Raw genomic sequence first — 16,501 nt, forward strand, 5'->3', positions numbered from 1 at the left:
AGTTAAGAGAATGTGAAACTTCCATCATTTGTTCCTCAATCTTAGCTTTCTTATTCATTAGATTTGTATACATCTCCTACCAAACAAAACAATCCAACACTTAAAAGAGTTAGATAAACAATACTCTTGGGATCAAATCCACTGTTCACAAGTTAATCATTTACTTTCAATGGAAGCAAGAAGTTGTCATCATCAAAGTTTTGACTCGTAACACAAGAACTTGGACTGTTCACAACAGCAACATCATCGTCTTGCTTCTTTAACAAGAGCTCCTGCATGTTCTTGTAGATTTCCAAACAAAACACATATATATTAGTATTATTCAACATCAAGGAAAATAACAAGCTGCAGGCACGTGATAACCTTTCCATTTTGGCCATGGCTTCCTTGAGCAGCTTGAACTCCATAGCACAAATAGGATCCTGAGTCGGATTATCACCGTCTAATTTCTCCTACCCATAATTTCTCTGGAACTGAACATTCATCCTCTTACCCCACTTGAGCATCCCTCCACTCTTAAGCTCATTCCAGTATCGCCCTTCCGTGGAAGGTTCATGACCGACTTCCATGGTGTACTTTTTGTTCAAAGAAGTGATATTTTGCTTTAAACAATTTTATGGATTATGCTGGAGCTGTGAACTGGCGGCAAAAGAGAAGAATTTGAAGCTTGGAAGCTGGTCTGGAGCAGTTCACGTAGTTGCTCTGTAGGCATGTTGAAGTGATATATTTTGGTGAATTCAGCTTGTATTTGGTTGCCAACTTGGTATCAATTTAATGTGATGTAATCAGGGTTGCTAAGAATGTATGGTTAGAAAGTTATTTGGACTAAAATATGTTTTGCGATTAGGTACAACAGTTATCTGTATGCTTATAAGAGTATGCTGTATTTTAATGTAATGGATATAAAAATTGATACATGTCCTTCCTCTTTCTAGCCATTCTCTTTTTCCTCTACCGTATAACCATATTTACATGCTTAAATAACCAGCAACTGGTATCAGAGCATCACTTTGATCTTAAGGGGCCTGCAAAACCTTTAGCTTGGGCACTCAATCAGTCAGTCCACTCCACACCGAAAGCCAAGCTTCATGGCAACAAGTTCAGCTTCACTCTTGCCTTCAACCTTCAATGGAGAACAGTACCATAGGTGGGCTGTTAAGATGAAGGCTTACTTGAGAGGTCAAAGTCTATGGCACTATATAGAAGAAGAGAAGCAGCCGTCATAGTTGGGACCAAACCTAACCCTGAACCAAATAAGACTCCATGAAGAAGAGACTGCAAAAGCTCTAAGAGCCCTGTCCCATTTACATACTGCAATCATCGATCAAGTCTTCACAAGGATAATGGCTTGTGAGACAGTAAAGAAAGCTTGGGACAAGCTTAAGGAAGAATTTGGAGGAAGTACCCAAACCGGAAACATGCAAGTTTTGAACCTAAGGAGAGAGTTTGAGACATTGAAAATGCAAGAGGCTGAATTGGTTAAGGAGTATGTAGATAAATTAAAGAATGTGGTTAACAAGATAGGGTTGCTAAGGGAAGAGATAACTGATAAAAGAATTGTGGAGAAGGTATTGGTAAGCCTACTTGAGAGGTTTGAATAAAAAATCTCCTCCTTAGAAGATTCCAAAGACTTGTCTCAAATTACCTTAACCGAACTTGTTCATGCTTTTCAAGCTCAAGAGCAAAGAAGAAAGCTGAGGCAGGAGGACAGTGGTGAAGCTGCATTGTTCATCCAACAAAGAACAAGGCAACTGAGGGAGGAAACAAGAGGTTTATAGGAGATACGAGAGGAAAGGAAAGAGTAGGCACTAAGGGGAACAAACCAGTAGGCTTTAGGAGTTTTGCACCATGTTCCCACTGCAAAAAGAAGAACCATGCAGAGTACAAGTGCTGGTTCAGACCAAATGTTCAATGCAGGGCATGCAAGTAGCTAGGCCACATTGAAAAGGTCTGCAAAAACAAACCATAGCAGCCTACACAACAAGCACAGACAGCTGAAGATCTGTAGCAGAATTCAGAATTTGAGCTGCTATTTGTGGCATCCTGCTATGTTGTTCAGCTCAATGCTAGAACTTGGCTGATTGATAGTGGATGTACAAACCACATGATGTCTGATCTGGAGAATTTTGTGAAGTTGGATCAAGCATACTAGTCAAGTGTAAAGGTGGGAAATGGTGAATTTGTGAAGGTTAAAGGCAGGGGAGATGTGGATGTGCAAACCATGACAGGTACAAAAATTATTTATAATGTGTTGTTTGTCCTTGAAATCAACCAAAATCTGCTTAGTATAGGACAAATGCTTGAAAGAAATTACATTTTACACTTTGAAAACAAATCCTGCACAATATTAGATAATGAAGGAAATGTGATGATGCATGTTAAAATGGTGGGGAAGCTTCCCTGTTGAACTCAAAAAATTAAAATTCCATGCTATGATAGTGAATTTAGATGACACAAACCTATGGCACAAAAGATATGGTTATTATCATTATGCTAGCCTTAGGCAAATGAAACTTGAAAATATGGTGCACACCTTACCTGAAATGGAAGAGAAAGAGGGCTTGTGTAGAGTATGCCAAATAGGGAAGCTTAGCAGACCAGCCTTTCCAACAAACCAAGCCTGGAGAGCTATTGGAAAGCTCCAATTGGTGCACACTGATGTGTGTGGACCAATGCAGACCCCATCCCTAAGTGGATCCAAATATTTCATTTTGTTTATTGATGATCATTCAAGAATGACTTGGGTGTACTTCCTAAAGCAAAAGGGAGAAGTTGCTGCTGTGTTTAGGAGGTTTAAAGCTCAAGTTGAAAACCAAATTAGAGTAAGGATCAAGGCTGTGAGAAGTGATAATGGGGATGAATACACCTCAAGTGAGTTTGAATCAACGTGCAGGGAGGCTGAAATATGGCATCAGTTTAGCTGTCCCTACACTCCTCAACAAAATAAAGTGAGTGAGAGGAAAAATAGGACAGTGATGGAGATGTGCAGATGCTTGTTGAGTGAAAAAGGGTTGTCGAAGGAGTTATGGGCAGAATCTATCAATACCAGTGTATACCTGCTGAATAGGCTGCCAACCAAGGCTTTAAAAGATCAAACTCTATTTGAATCATGGCATGGAGTTAAGCCTCAAGTGGAGCATCTAAGAGTCTTTGGGAGTATATTATGTGCTCATACCAGCCATCAAAAGATCAAAGCTTGATGACAAAGCAAGGGCTAGAATTCTAGTAGGTTACAGCCTCCAATCCAAGGCATACAAGGTCTTCATTCAGGAGTCAAGAAAGGTTGTGGTTTCAAGGGATGTAAAGGTTGATGAGAGGTCAGTGTGGAACTGGGAAGAGAAGAAAATTCAGGATGATCCACGGCCACAACAAAGGGAGCAAGTGGTTGACCAAGTTGATGGGGCAGATTATGATGTAGAAGAGGAAGTATCAGTCAGAGGAACTATACCTCTTGCTAAGATTTATGGGAGATGCAATGTTGCAATGCTTGAACTAGCATCCTATCATAAAGCAACTGAGTCAGAGGAATGGAGACTTTCTATGCAGGAGGAGTTGTCCATGATAGAAAAGAATGGAATATGGGAGCTTGTGGACAGGCCTGCCGGGAGAAAAGTGATCTAGGTGAAGTGGATCTTCAAGAAAAAATTGAATCCTGATGGTTCAGTTTTGAAGCACAAAACTAGGCTAGTTGTGAAAGGCTTTGCAGAACAACATGGTGTAGACTTTCAAGACACATTTGCTCCTATTGCTCGGCATGATCCAATCAGGATGGTTCTTACTTTGGCAGCCCAATTCAAGTGGAAAGTCTTTCAAATAGATGTCAAGTCAGCCTTCTTGAATGGTTGGTTGGAAGAAGAGATATTTGTTGAGCAACCTAAGGGACATGAAGTCAAGGGGAAAGAAGACCAGGTGTACTTACTGAAGAAGGCCTTATATGGTCTAAAACAAGCTCCAAGAGCTTGGTACAACAGAATCAATGACTACCTAGTCAGCCTAGGTTATGCAAGGAGCCTAAATGAGCATACATTGTATGTGAAGATAGTCAATAAAGATGTAATCATGATTTCCTTGTATGTAGATGATTTGTTGGTGACAAGAAATAATGCTATTCAGGTTGAAGAGTTCAAGAAAGCAATGCACAAAGAGTTTGAGATGACTGATTTGGGAGAGATGACTTATTTCCTTGGAATGGAAATCCATCAATCTCATGATGACATTTTCATTTGTCAAAAGAGATATACTAATGAGATGCTCAAGAAGTTTGGAATGGATGAATGTAAGTTGGTTGCCACACCTTTGGTGCAAAATCAACGGCTGTGCAAAGATGATGGAGCAGCCCCGGTGGATGAGACAGATTATAGGAGAATGATTGGGAGCTTGTTATATTTAACCTCAACAAGACCTAATCTCATGTTTGCCACTAGTCTCCTATCAAGATTTATGAGTAAACCAAGTGACGAGCATCTTAAAGCAGCCAAGAGAGTGTTGAGGTTCATTAGAGGAACTACAGATCATGGAATCTGGTTCAGGGAATCTGAAAATTTCAGATTGATAGGCTATTGAGACAATGATTGGGAAGGCTCCTGTGACGACATGCGAAGCACATCAAGGTATGTTTTCCCACTGAATTATGGTGCCTTTTGTTGGTCTTCCAAGAAGCGAGAAATAGTGGCTCAATCAACTGCAGAGGTTGAATACATATCAGCTGCTGCTGCGGTAAATCAAGCCATATGATTGAGAAATTTGCTGGCTGATATGGAGGTAAAACAGTGTGAGCCTACTGAAATTTTTTGTGATAATCAATTGGCTGTTGCTATGGCAAAGAATCCAATCATGCATGGTCGAACCAAGCACATAAAAATCAAGTTTCATGCAGTGAGGGAGGCTGAGCAATCCAGGGAAATCAGATTGACACACTGCAGGGGGAAGTGCAATTGGCTGACATATTTACTAAGTCCTTACGTAAGTCCAAGTTTGAAGACTTGAAACTTAAACTTGGTGTCTCAAGCAAAAATATCAAGGAGGAGTGCTCAAAGAAGTGATATTTTTCTTTAAACAATTTTATGGATTATGCTGGAGCTGTGAACTGACGGCAAAAGAGAAGAATTTGAAGTTTGGAAGCTGGTCTGGAGCAGTTCACGTAGCTGGTCTGTAGGCATGCTGAAGTGATATATTTTGCTGAATTCAGCTTGTATTTGGTTGCCAACTTTGTATCACTTTAATGTGATGTAATCAGGGTTGCTAAGAATGTATGGTTAGTGTTAATTTGGGGGCAAGAAATGTGAAAAAGAAGAATTCTCTTATTCAATGAATGAGAAGTCTGTTACATTGTTGCTTATATACAAAGAAATAATCCACAGCCGTTTAACTAATTTCTTCTAACTATCTTAACAAACTTACAGCTCAGCATAACTAATTTCTAACTAACTAAGTTTTCTTCTATATACATAACAACTTGATCTTTAACACTCCCCCTCAAGTTGGCATCTTATGTATATCTTTCAAGCATAACTTGGACAAAAGTTTTTCATGTTGAAGCCTTCCCAACCCTTTTGTCATCACGTCTGCCACTTGTTCTCCAGTTGGTATATATCTTGCAATGATCAAACCTCCTTGAATTTTCTCTCTTATAAAATGACAATCTATCTCTATGTGTTTTGTTCTCTCATGATACATGGGATTTGCCGCAATCTGCAATGCTGACTTATTATCACAGTAGAGCAATGCCGGTATTTTGGCTTCATCATCAAGCTCTTTAAGCAAGCCTGTTAACCAAACTANGGAAAAATACTAATAAACACTATAAACTTAGAAGTTTTGCATCAATGGACGAAGCTGGCAGCCAAAATCCTTGAATAAGAAACTAGTAACATTGGCATTAAACTGAACATTCTGTTACAAAGACATAAATTCAGGTGATAACATCATCCTTATCTAAAGTTCTTATCTTTCTCAATGGTCTACAAGGATCCAGTATTATTACATTTTGCTATGGAACTTCCATTTTTTAAATTTTATGTACAACAATAAGATATCAGGTCAACAATCGCATTTTCAGAATTGATTAGTATCACCCGGCTATTAATTTTACAGGAAATAGCCCCAAAACAACTTATTAGCAAATTCAACCCCACTTGCAACAAATTTTTTTCTCTAAAGCAGGGAAGGAGATGTGTGCATACCCCTCCTGGACCAGTTCCCTTCATGAAGTTATCAGAAGTGTTGGCAGTCTTTTTACTCGAGTATGACTAGTAAAGTCGGTCTCAGTGTTTATAGAGAACTATATCTCGGCTACAATTGGCTTTGATCGCATCCTCCAAATTCCCAACCCGATCAAAATCAACTTTGAAAGTAACCATGGTGACTCCATCTTTACCAGCATAATCCTGTTGATGTCCTCAACTTGAAACGATTGTAGCTGTGAAAATCAAAATGAGACTTAAGTTAATTTGAAATTACCATATGGAAGACATTTCTAGAGCTAGAAAAGACAACCAAAAGCAACAATGAAGATGTAGCACATAAGAATGCCATATTTGTTAGAGACAACTTAGGCAATAGGCATTCTATATCCCATGAAGGTTGGACAACATCTTAAGTTTTGCGGTGCTTATGGTCAATTCAGAGAAAAACTTAGCAAGAGCACAAAACAGGCTACAGAATATGAAAAAGAAAATCAAATTATGCTGTTAAGATTGCAACATGACAGGCTTAAAACTTATAGACCTCCATAATGAAAATAAAGCATGACTATCTAACAATGATAGCAGAAACTGGAAAATCCTATTTAAACGCCAAGACTGTGGCATGCAAAATTCAAATAACAGTCAAGAGGCATGAGCTGCTTTAGGCTTGAAGTATAGATCGAATTGACTTAGTTCTATTGTCCACTTAAGTAATTTACCCGAAGCCTCTGGTTTTTTAAGGACTTGTCTGAGTAGGTAATTTATTAAGACATGGATGGTGTGGGCATAGAAGTAAGGTCGTAGCTTTCTGGAGATGATTACCAAGGCGAAGGCTAATCGCTCCTTTTCTGGATACCTAACGTCTAGAAGCCGTTTGTTGGTGTAATACATAGGCCATTGAATTTTTTTTTTTTTTTCTTCCTGAATAAGAGCTGCATTGACTGCATGCTGAGAGATAGACAGATAGAGAAATAGGATTTCCTTGGGAAGTGGCTTGGACAAAAGAGGTGGCTTTCCAAAATGCTCTTTTATGCTTTGGAAAGCTTACTCACATTCTAGAGTCCATTCAAATTTCTTATTAGCTATGAGTACATTGAAAAATGGCAAACAACGATTTGTAGCTCTCAATATGAAACGACTAAGAGCCGCTATCCTTCCATTCAAGCTTTGACCTTGTTTGGGTTTTGTAGGACTACTCATATCTAAGAGAGCTTGGATTTTTTCAGGGTCGACTTCAATTCCCCGATGGTTAACCATGTACTCTATGAATTTACCCGAGGCTACCCTGAATGAACACTTAAGTGGATTAAGTTTCATTTTGTATTTTCAGAGTATATTGAACATTTCTGAAAGGTGAGCTATGTGATCTGAAGCGACATAAGACTTGACTAGCATGTCATCGACCTTCCATTGTTTTTCCCATTTGCTTAGAAAACATTTGGTCAACCAGGCGCCTGTAAGTTACTCCATCATTTTTTAGGCCGAAGGGCATGACTTTGTAATAGTATAGCGCTAGATCTGTGATGAACGAGGTATGTTCCTCATCAGACGTGAACGTCAGGATTTGGTTATATCCCAAATATGCATCCATGAAGCTTAACAACTCATGTCCGAAAATGGCATCAACGAGCCAATCGATTCTAGGCAAGGGGAAACTATCCTTGGGGCAAGCCTTATTAAGATCTATAAAATCAAGGCCAGTTTTCCATTTACCACTTTGTTTTTTTTATCAAACAGGATTGGCAACCCAACTGGGGTAATAAGCTTCTCGAATAAACTCAATTGAGGGAGCTTATTGTTGAACAATTTTATAACCTCACAAGCGCATGAATCACTCTCGTAGTCTAGTGTGCAAAAGCAAAGGTCGATCCCACAGAGATTTGTAAGCAATTTACTAATCCTAATAACTATGCTTCAATTAAAATTATTATTAAGACTTAATAATGAAGAATTAGGAAAGATCAATTTAAAAGTAACAACTAAATAGAACTAAAATTAGTCAACTATTAAAATTATCTAAAGCCCAATTGACCAAAACCTAGGGCTCATATTTCACCATAATTATCCAGCTCTATATCAAACATCTCTCTATTGTTTATCAATTCAGTATCTAGGGTTCATATTCACTGTATCAAGGTATTACCGTAAGGTGTTCGGGATTAACCTAGCATTTTTAACACAAGACTAGCTAGGGCATATAGTCAAGCCTATGAATTAAAAACTCATTAAACACAAGAATACTCGAAATCAAGACCAAATGCGCATCTATCAGGGCATATGCACAAACATTAATTATTCAAGAATTCATGAACCCACTAATACTCTATCAGGGCGTATGCACAGAGTACTAATCATTCATTCACATGAGTTCTTCAAGACTAAAACATAATATATGTCTAATCTCAACACATACAACCTAACAATTCATAATAAGTGTCGTCACACAATAATGAAAATTAAAGATTAAATTAATAACCTAATAAATCAAGATTTCCAATTGAATTGATAGCAATAACATATGTTTAACAAAGAGCCTTCCAATTAGGCTACATTGGATCCTAGATAAGAATTTAGTTACGCATTGACATCAAGAAAACAAACCTCAATTCCCCCAAAAGCATGAAAAATCCAAAACCCTAGGAAGAATCTTCTTCTCTTTCTTGCCACAAAGTGTCTCTCAATTTTGGTTAAGAATAATCCCTAAAATAAATTACAAAGTCCTATTTATACTTTTCCGCTGCTAAGGGTGTTTTTAGAAAAATACAAGTTCAAGTCGGAGTTGGAAAATGTGAGGTTTTTATTTTTCTCACGATCCATGCCGCGGCGTGATTTTCTGGGGCCGCGGCACAGAATTCTTCTGCAACCCTAAAGATTTGTCACACTACGGCACCAACCTTTTGACGTCGCGGCATAAACATTCTACCCCAAATCATCTTTTCGCACCGCAGTGCAGAAAAACCATGCCGCGGCACAGAAAAATTATGTTGCGGTGCCATCCGCCAATTTCACATTCTTTCTTTTGCTTGACGATTCGATTTTTCTCTTTAGCAAATCCAAAGCCTTCAACCATCGTGTGAGTACAAAGTCACCATTTTTTCGCCTAAAAACCTGAAACTCATACACATACCCATGATTCTTGAAAATAGAAAAATATAAAGAAACTTGCATAAAAATAATCTATTATAGTCATGAATTTCAAACAATCTACCCATAGAATCACAGAATATAAATACCATTTCACCATTCAACACTTATCCACCTCACTTTTGAGAGTTGTATAGCACTCTAGGTCCATGGCTCTCTTTTTTTTGGCGAACTGATCTAATCACGATCAATGTTGAGTGCATGGCACATGACTTCAAGGCTGATCCCGATCATGTCGGCATATATCCATGAAAAAAAATCGATATTTTTTCTGAGGAACCTGATTAAATTAGTTGCAAGCTGGGGGTTGTAATTACTTTCAATTATCAACATAGGAATGGCTCATGCTCACCGATAATTACCTCAAACAATGTCTCTATTGACCCACTGTAGGAATTCCCTCCTAAATATGAGGATCAATGTTATCCTCCATTAGGCCATGTTGTGGCTTCATCTTGCTGGTCGCCATTGACTACTCTGGATTGCCCTCGGGCTTTCCTTTCCCCTTGCATGAAATCTAGACTGCTTGATTGTAGTAGTCATGAGATTCACGTTGTGATCCCCTCACTCCCCCACACCTTAACGGAGTAGGGAACTTCATCTACTGGTAGTAGATAGAAGTGACGGCTTTGAAGTTGCAATAGTGGTCATCCAATGATGCCATTGAATGTAGAGGGATAGTCCACTACCAGGAATTCTGTCATCTTGGTTACTTTGTGGGGATCACCCAAAGTGACTGGAAGAGTTATCAGTCCTCGGAGAGTTAGATGGTCCTTGGTAAAACCATAGAGAGGAGTGGCTACTGGCTTCAGGTCTATATCTTCCAACTTCGTCTCCTCAAAGGCTTTCTGAAACAGGATATTCACGACGCTCCCATTGTCCATCAACATTCTGTGGACTTCGTACATTTCTATCTCAATAGCAATGAATAATGCCTCAACATGAAGGTGATGCACTTGTCTTGCATCTCTTTTAGAGAAGGTTATTTCTTCTTCTCTACGCTATTTGTGAGGTCGCTATTTCAAATTGAGAACATTGTAAGGCTCATATCGGGCTTCTTATGCATGCTAAGAGGGTTGCCTTGACACTTAAGGGTTGAAGCCCTGTGAAGGCGCTAAGTAGCTTGGGGAGTTTTTCCTGCTAAGTAGCTTGGGGAGTTTTTCCTATCTCTGCAATGGTCGAAGCCAACGCTCTGATGGTGGGTGTTTCCCTCTCGGTGATGGTTGGAACCATCATGCCGATGATAGTGGGAAACTCCCTGCTTGGCACTTTCATGAGTGTGCTCATGTAATGTGCCATGGGACTACTCTTCTATGAAGTACTGCCAAGCCATTGAACAGGACTTTTGTGTCTCTGTTCGTGGGCAGTATTCGAACGCCCTTTTAAGCCTTTTTGCCCTTGATCGACTATGTGTTTACCCTTTTGCGTTGTAATGTATATGGTATGACGATGTGCTCATTTCCACGCTTTTGCGCAACCTGTAGGCATCTTTGGGGGTGGTACCACCTTGTTTGAATTGGGTGGTACTACTTTGTCCAAATGATCTAGTCATTAGTTCATCGTTTGGAGAGTGTTGTCAAACTTTTCCAAGTAACGAATTAAGGCAGGATCCGCTTGGGAGGTCGAGGGCATGCTCCCTACAATGTTTTTAGGGAGTAAGAGCTCTTTCGAGATGAGTTGTTTGTTGATTGTAGGAATCTCCTCGTTGTTGCCAATGCTAGTACGCTCAGTTTTGAAGCCATGAACCATGTGAATTTTTGGTTTATCTTCGAAAGAGAAACTGACGAGTCAGTTGAGTTTACTGGATAAAGAGCTGATGTGAATATAGGCCCCCCTTCTAGCGTCGAACTATTGATGCTTGATTTTGACACCAACAACTTCACAAATGTAAAATGCTAAGAAGTCTCACGTGAGATGATTATTGTAAGTGGGTGAGGTGTAAGTGGGTGAGGTACTGTAGGCACAGTAGCATGCAAAGACGTAAATATAAAGTTGACAAGAGAATTTTTACAATGGTTCAGATGCTTAAACCAAATCATACATCCACTGTGTTTTTCATATAAATTTGTTCCTGGTCGTTAGACAGGCTTACAAGAGGTCATGAACTGTGATCTGGTATTATAAGTGTTTGGTGTTCTAAATATCTGATCTCGATTTTGTGAGGAGGAGCTGCCTATTTATACATGTTTTGCTCAAGATAATGATTACACTTTTGCAAGTGGCTTGATGTCGTGAAGACCTCTCCTATCTTCGCATTCGTTGAGAACTCAAAGAATATCCTTAAATTAAATAGGGCTTGGACAGATGTGCGAACCAAATTCATCCAGGGACAAATTCTTGAGTTAGTTGGATTGTTGACAACTATATTCCTTTTGCCTTTCGGGACGTGGCATGTTCTAGACAGTGGAATGTTCTTTTGAATTTTGATTAGTGCTTGATGACGTCAGCATAGGTCAACCTTATTTTAGGAATAACAGAATCTATCACCTTCATAGATATAATTTGTTAGATTTTAATTTGAATGGCTCTCAAATCTACCACCAAAGCAAATCGAACTAGGAATGCGTTCCTGAATTCTGCTCAAGCTAAGAATCTTAAAACAAACCTTATTAAAAACTATGACAAATCCTATTTTTGCAAGACTAAATAAACTACAACTTTTAGTAAAACTAAATAAACTTAGTTTAATTTCCAACAAACTCATTTCTTAAAACAATTAATTCACCTGAAATTTGAGAAACATAAGTTATGTTCCAATAAACATAAACAATCAATAAATTTTATTTGCAATGAAAAAAAAAAAAAAATTTGTATAAAGTAATACCGTCAAAATAATAACCTATTTATTAAGTCCTATATTATGCCAGAACATATGTGTTCATAGCTGATCAACTTTGTCAAACACCCAAGTTTAAAATAACAGAAGTGCCAAGTTCAGGTTGAGGTAGCGTTTCTAGGCTACCTAGGAACCAACCTTTTTCCATATTGCTAGTTCACCAAACTCCTGGACCTTCACCTAAAACAGTTTTATCTATTTGGTTATATTGAATCAATGCATGAGATCAAACATGCGTCGATGAACCATCAGATTGATTTCCCAAACAATCCAAAATCAAAACTATGTGGGCTGTATGGTATTTGTCTGAGTCAAAGGTTAGTTGAATTACCCAAATCATAACCAGGAACTTTTGTGGATTGCTTAAGAGTTTGGGTTTTCTGGGAATCCCCAACTTTAAGTTAAACTTGCAGGTAGTCCTATTAGGGAGGTAAACTAACCAATGTTTCTCTATACTTTCCCCAACCACAACTCATCAAACTTTGATTCTAACTAAATGACCAACCGTAGTTCAACATTTCCATCTATATAAGCCTATTTGATATGAGTAACTCTTCAAGAAAACACATACTAGAATTTGCCCATTGTTTACAGATTCCAGCAAGAGTCTTGTACCTTCTGCTATTATCCAAAAATGGCATTTTCTAAAGATTTTCTGGCTCTTTGTTTGTTGATAGCACTATCAATCTCCAGCATTGACATGAGCCTGGCAGCTCGCCATCTTTTGGACACACCGGCAGCTCCACCTCCAGCATTAACACTGCCTACAATTCCATCTCTGCCGAAGGCCACATTGCCTCCATTGCCCTCAGTGCCAACTTTGCCTAAGGCCACATTACCGCCATTGCCCTCGACTCCATTGCCAACACTGCCGACGCAACCAACTCTTCCAAAGCCCACACTGCCACCTTTGCCAAGCACCCAAATCCCATCTTTGCCACAACCTACATTGCCCACCATCCCCGCAACCCCTAAGGTTACACTGCCCCCATTGCCATCTACTCCTCTGCCCACAATCCCCACCATCCCAACAACAATACCAACCATTCCATTCCCCTCCCCACCCCCATCTAAATGAGCTAATAGTCCTTGAAATGCCACGGTTACCGGTTATTACCACCAGTTAGAATGTTTCTCGGATGTGTTTCAACTTTCAAGTCAGATATCGTGGGACCTGCCATGGCACAAGTGCTTTTTCGCTGGACTTGAGTTAGTCCATATATATTTGTTTTAGTCCATATATATTTGTTGTTTTGTGGATCATTGATTTCATTCTCATCCAGAGAATCTTAGTGTGTCTCTTTCTGTTCATTATTTATATTTTATAGTAATGTATGGAGTATATTTTATTATGTATTAGTCTTACTCTTCTTGATACAGATGTTATAGTTCTCAAAACAAGCTCTTTTAAGGATATGGCCATGATTATATCATGGATATAAATATTATTTTAATTTATGCTACATCTTCAAAATGTCTAAGGATGAACAAAAGTAGAAAAGCAGCACATAAGGCTGCAAGGAACCAGCAAATATCAAATGACCTGCAGGCACAAAGGCATTAACTCTAGTCCCAAACCAAACAGGCAAAAGCCAATCACCACAAAGATTTCATTTAATTTATAAAATTGTCTTCAAATTCCAGATTCTCCATTGAAAGAACTAGTTACAAGAAAATGAATAAAACATATATGCAATTAACGTTGGTAAAGTTGCTATTTCTGAACAAGAAAGTGAATATAACTGTATTTAGAAGTGAAAATATATTGGAGAACTGCTTATCTTCAATTCCGACTTGAAGCATTTCTGTTCTAAGAGGAAAAATACTAATAAACACTATAAACTTAGAAGTTTTGCATCAATGGACAAAGCTGGCAGCCAAAATCCTTGAATAAGAAACTAGTAACATTGGCATTAAACTGAACATTCTGTTGCAAAGACATAAATTCAGGTGATAACATCATCCTTATCTAAAGTTCTTATCTTTCTCAATGGTCTACAAGGATCCAGTATTATTACATTTTGCTATGGAACTTCCATTTCTAAAATTTTATTTACAACAATAAGATATCAGGTCAACAATCGCCTTTTCAGAATTAATTAGTATCACCCGGCTATTAATTTTACAGGAAATAGCCCCAAAACAACTTATTAGCAAATTCAACCCCACTTGCAACAATTTTTTTTCTCTAAAGCAGGGAAGGAGATGTGCATACCCCTCCTGGAACAGTTCCCTTCATGAAGTTATCAGAAGTGTTGGCAGTCTTTTTACTCGAGTATGACTAGTAAAGTCGGTCTCAGTGTTTATAGAAAACTATATCTCGGCTACAATTGGCTTTGATCGCATCCTCCAAATTCTCAACCCGATCAAAATCAACTTTGAAAGTAACCATGGTGACTCCATCTTTACCAGTATCATAATCCTGCTTGATGTCCTCAACTTGAAACGATTGTAGCTGTGAAAATCAAAATGAGAGTTAAGTTAATGTTGAAATTACCATATGGAAGACATTTCTAGAGCTAGAAAAGACCACAAAAAGCAACAATGAGAATGTAGCACAATAGAATGCCATATTTGTTGAAGACAACTTAGGCAATAAGAATTCTATATACCATGAAGGTTGGTCAACATCTTAAGTTTTGCGGTACTTATGGTTAATTCAGAGAAGAACTTAGCAAGAGCACAAAACAGGCTACAGAATATGAAAAAGAAAATCAAATTATGCTGTTAAGATTGCAACATGACAGGTTTAAAACTTATAGACCTCCATAATGAAAATAAAGCATGACTATCTAACAGTGATAGCAGAAACTGGAAAATCCTATTTGAACGCCAAGACTGTTGCATGCAAAATTCAAATCACAGTTAAGAGGAATGAGTGTTATTGACATGCATTAATACAAATTGAGAGTTCACCTGATGATATAATAATCCCAAAAGTTCAAATGGAACCTCTACACCCATTGGAACCTACAATATCCAACAAAAAACTTCCAACAATGAACATCAAGAAACAAAATTAATTGGAACCTTTACCATAAGATATGATAAATATGTAAGTAGTTTTACCAATCAAAGTGAAGCCCAAGAAAGAAGTTAATTACCTTAGATTTGACAAGAATAGTAGGTGCATTTCTCAAGCATTCAGATGCCACTCCACCATAAGCCCTAACAAGTCCTCCAGTACCCAGTTTTATACCTCCAAAATACCTTCAGTTTGCGAATAAAGTTGAAGTAAAATATACGGAGATGTAATTAATAAGGGAACAGAAACGAGACAAAGAAAATTTAAAGGGTTCCCAAAACTAAATGATTATACCATACTTGAGCATTTGTAATTTCATATATTCTGTGGGTTTCACATGCACCCACAAAATGCTTACCTCACAACACCGATCTGAATTTTCATTTTTCTTTTCCTACACATGAAGCCTTCAAACAAATTTGATGCAAATAACATCTGAGGTCAATTTCATTTACTTCAGATAGGTATGTGATGATGAATGGCTTATAAAAATTTTCATAATCTCAAAGGAGGTTTCAACTCAGTCGTAAGCCTGTACTTTAGCTAACCTCACGAGGAACTCAAGAAAATATTCCAAAAAAATCTAGTAAAAGAAATGGGCAAACACAAAAGTCTTAAAAAAAAAAAAAAATCACCTTGTGACAACGACCATAACTCTATCTAAACCAGAAGAAACAATAGCAGAATGAATAGGTTTGCCAGCAGTACCCGAAGGTTCACCATCATCATTAGACCGGTATTGATCTCCAACCTACAAATTATATCACATAACTACATTTACAAATCAATTCAAATCTACCAAACAATACAATTATTATTCAAACACCATACCTTATAAGCCCAGCAGTTGTGAGTAGCGCGAGGGTCCCCAACCTACACAAACAACATGAAATAACATCCATTTAATGAAAAACGAAATTGTCAACGTGGATTATATAAATATAAAATACCTGAGAAAGGAAAGAACGGGCAGATTGTTCGTTGGAAATAGGTCCAGCGATGGCGATGAATTTGCTCTTTTTGATTTCTTTCTGAAAAGTTACTCTCTCTTTGATTGTAGTGTATGCGCCTGCACTGTTGCCGTGGCTACTGCTAGCTAACGAGGTGACCATTGGAGCTGCCTTGGCGCGGGTGAGTGAGAAGAGTGAGCGATGATTGAACTTGTGGCAATAGTTGTGTATTGTTGTGGCCACAGGCATTTGGTTTTTGTTTTCTTTTGCAGTAGACTTTCAATGCCTGCCTCTTCCTCTTCGCTCGCTTATGCCCCAACCTTAAATTTATTTTCCTTTTTTGGGGCTTCGGTTGACTGGT

General features: G+C 38.3%; 1 protein-coding gene across 1 annotated transcript; it reads right to left on the reverse strand.

Moving 5' to 3' along the window:
- Positions 1-14,051: 14,051 nt before the first annotated feature.
- On the reverse strand, positions 14,052-16,425 carry LOC116123413 (IMPACT family member in pol 5'region). Its single transcript, XM_031409182.1, has 6 exons — positions 16,141-16,425; positions 16,022-16,063; positions 15,826-15,941; positions 15,270-15,375; positions 15,082-15,135; positions 14,052-14,620 (listed from the first exon to the last, which is right to left on the reverse strand). The coding sequence occupies exons 1-6, from the start codon at positions 16,387-16,389 to the stop codon at positions 14,462-14,464; spliced, it is 726 nt and encodes a 241-aa protein (XP_031265042.1). The 5' UTR covers positions 16,390-16,425; the 3' UTR covers positions 14,052-14,461.
- Between the last annotated feature and the right edge of the window lie 76 nt (positions 16,426-16,501).

The sequence above is a fragment of the Pistacia vera genome, unplaced genomic scaffold (assembly GCF_008641045.1).
Source record: "Pistacia vera cultivar Batoury unplaced genomic scaffold, PisVer_v2 Contig142, whole genome shotgun sequence".
Classification (NCBI taxonomy): Eukaryota; Viridiplantae; Streptophyta; class Magnoliopsida; order Sapindales; family Anacardiaceae; genus Pistacia; species Pistacia vera.

Excerpts from the sequence above, each read along its gene's own strand:
- LOC116123413 (XM_031409182.1), bottom strand. The coding sequence starts at position 16,389 with ATGCCTGTGGCCACAACAATACACAACTATTGCCACAAGTTCAATCAT. Across the intron at positions 16,064-16,140 it reads CCCGTTCTTTCCTTTCTCAG|GTTGGGGACCCTCGCGCTAC; the intron begins GTATTTTATATT and ends TTGTTTGTGTAG. Across the intron at positions 14,621-15,081 it reads TGGGATTATTATATCATCAG|CTACAATCGTTTCAAGTTGA; the intron begins GTGAACTCTCAA and ends TGATTTTCACAG.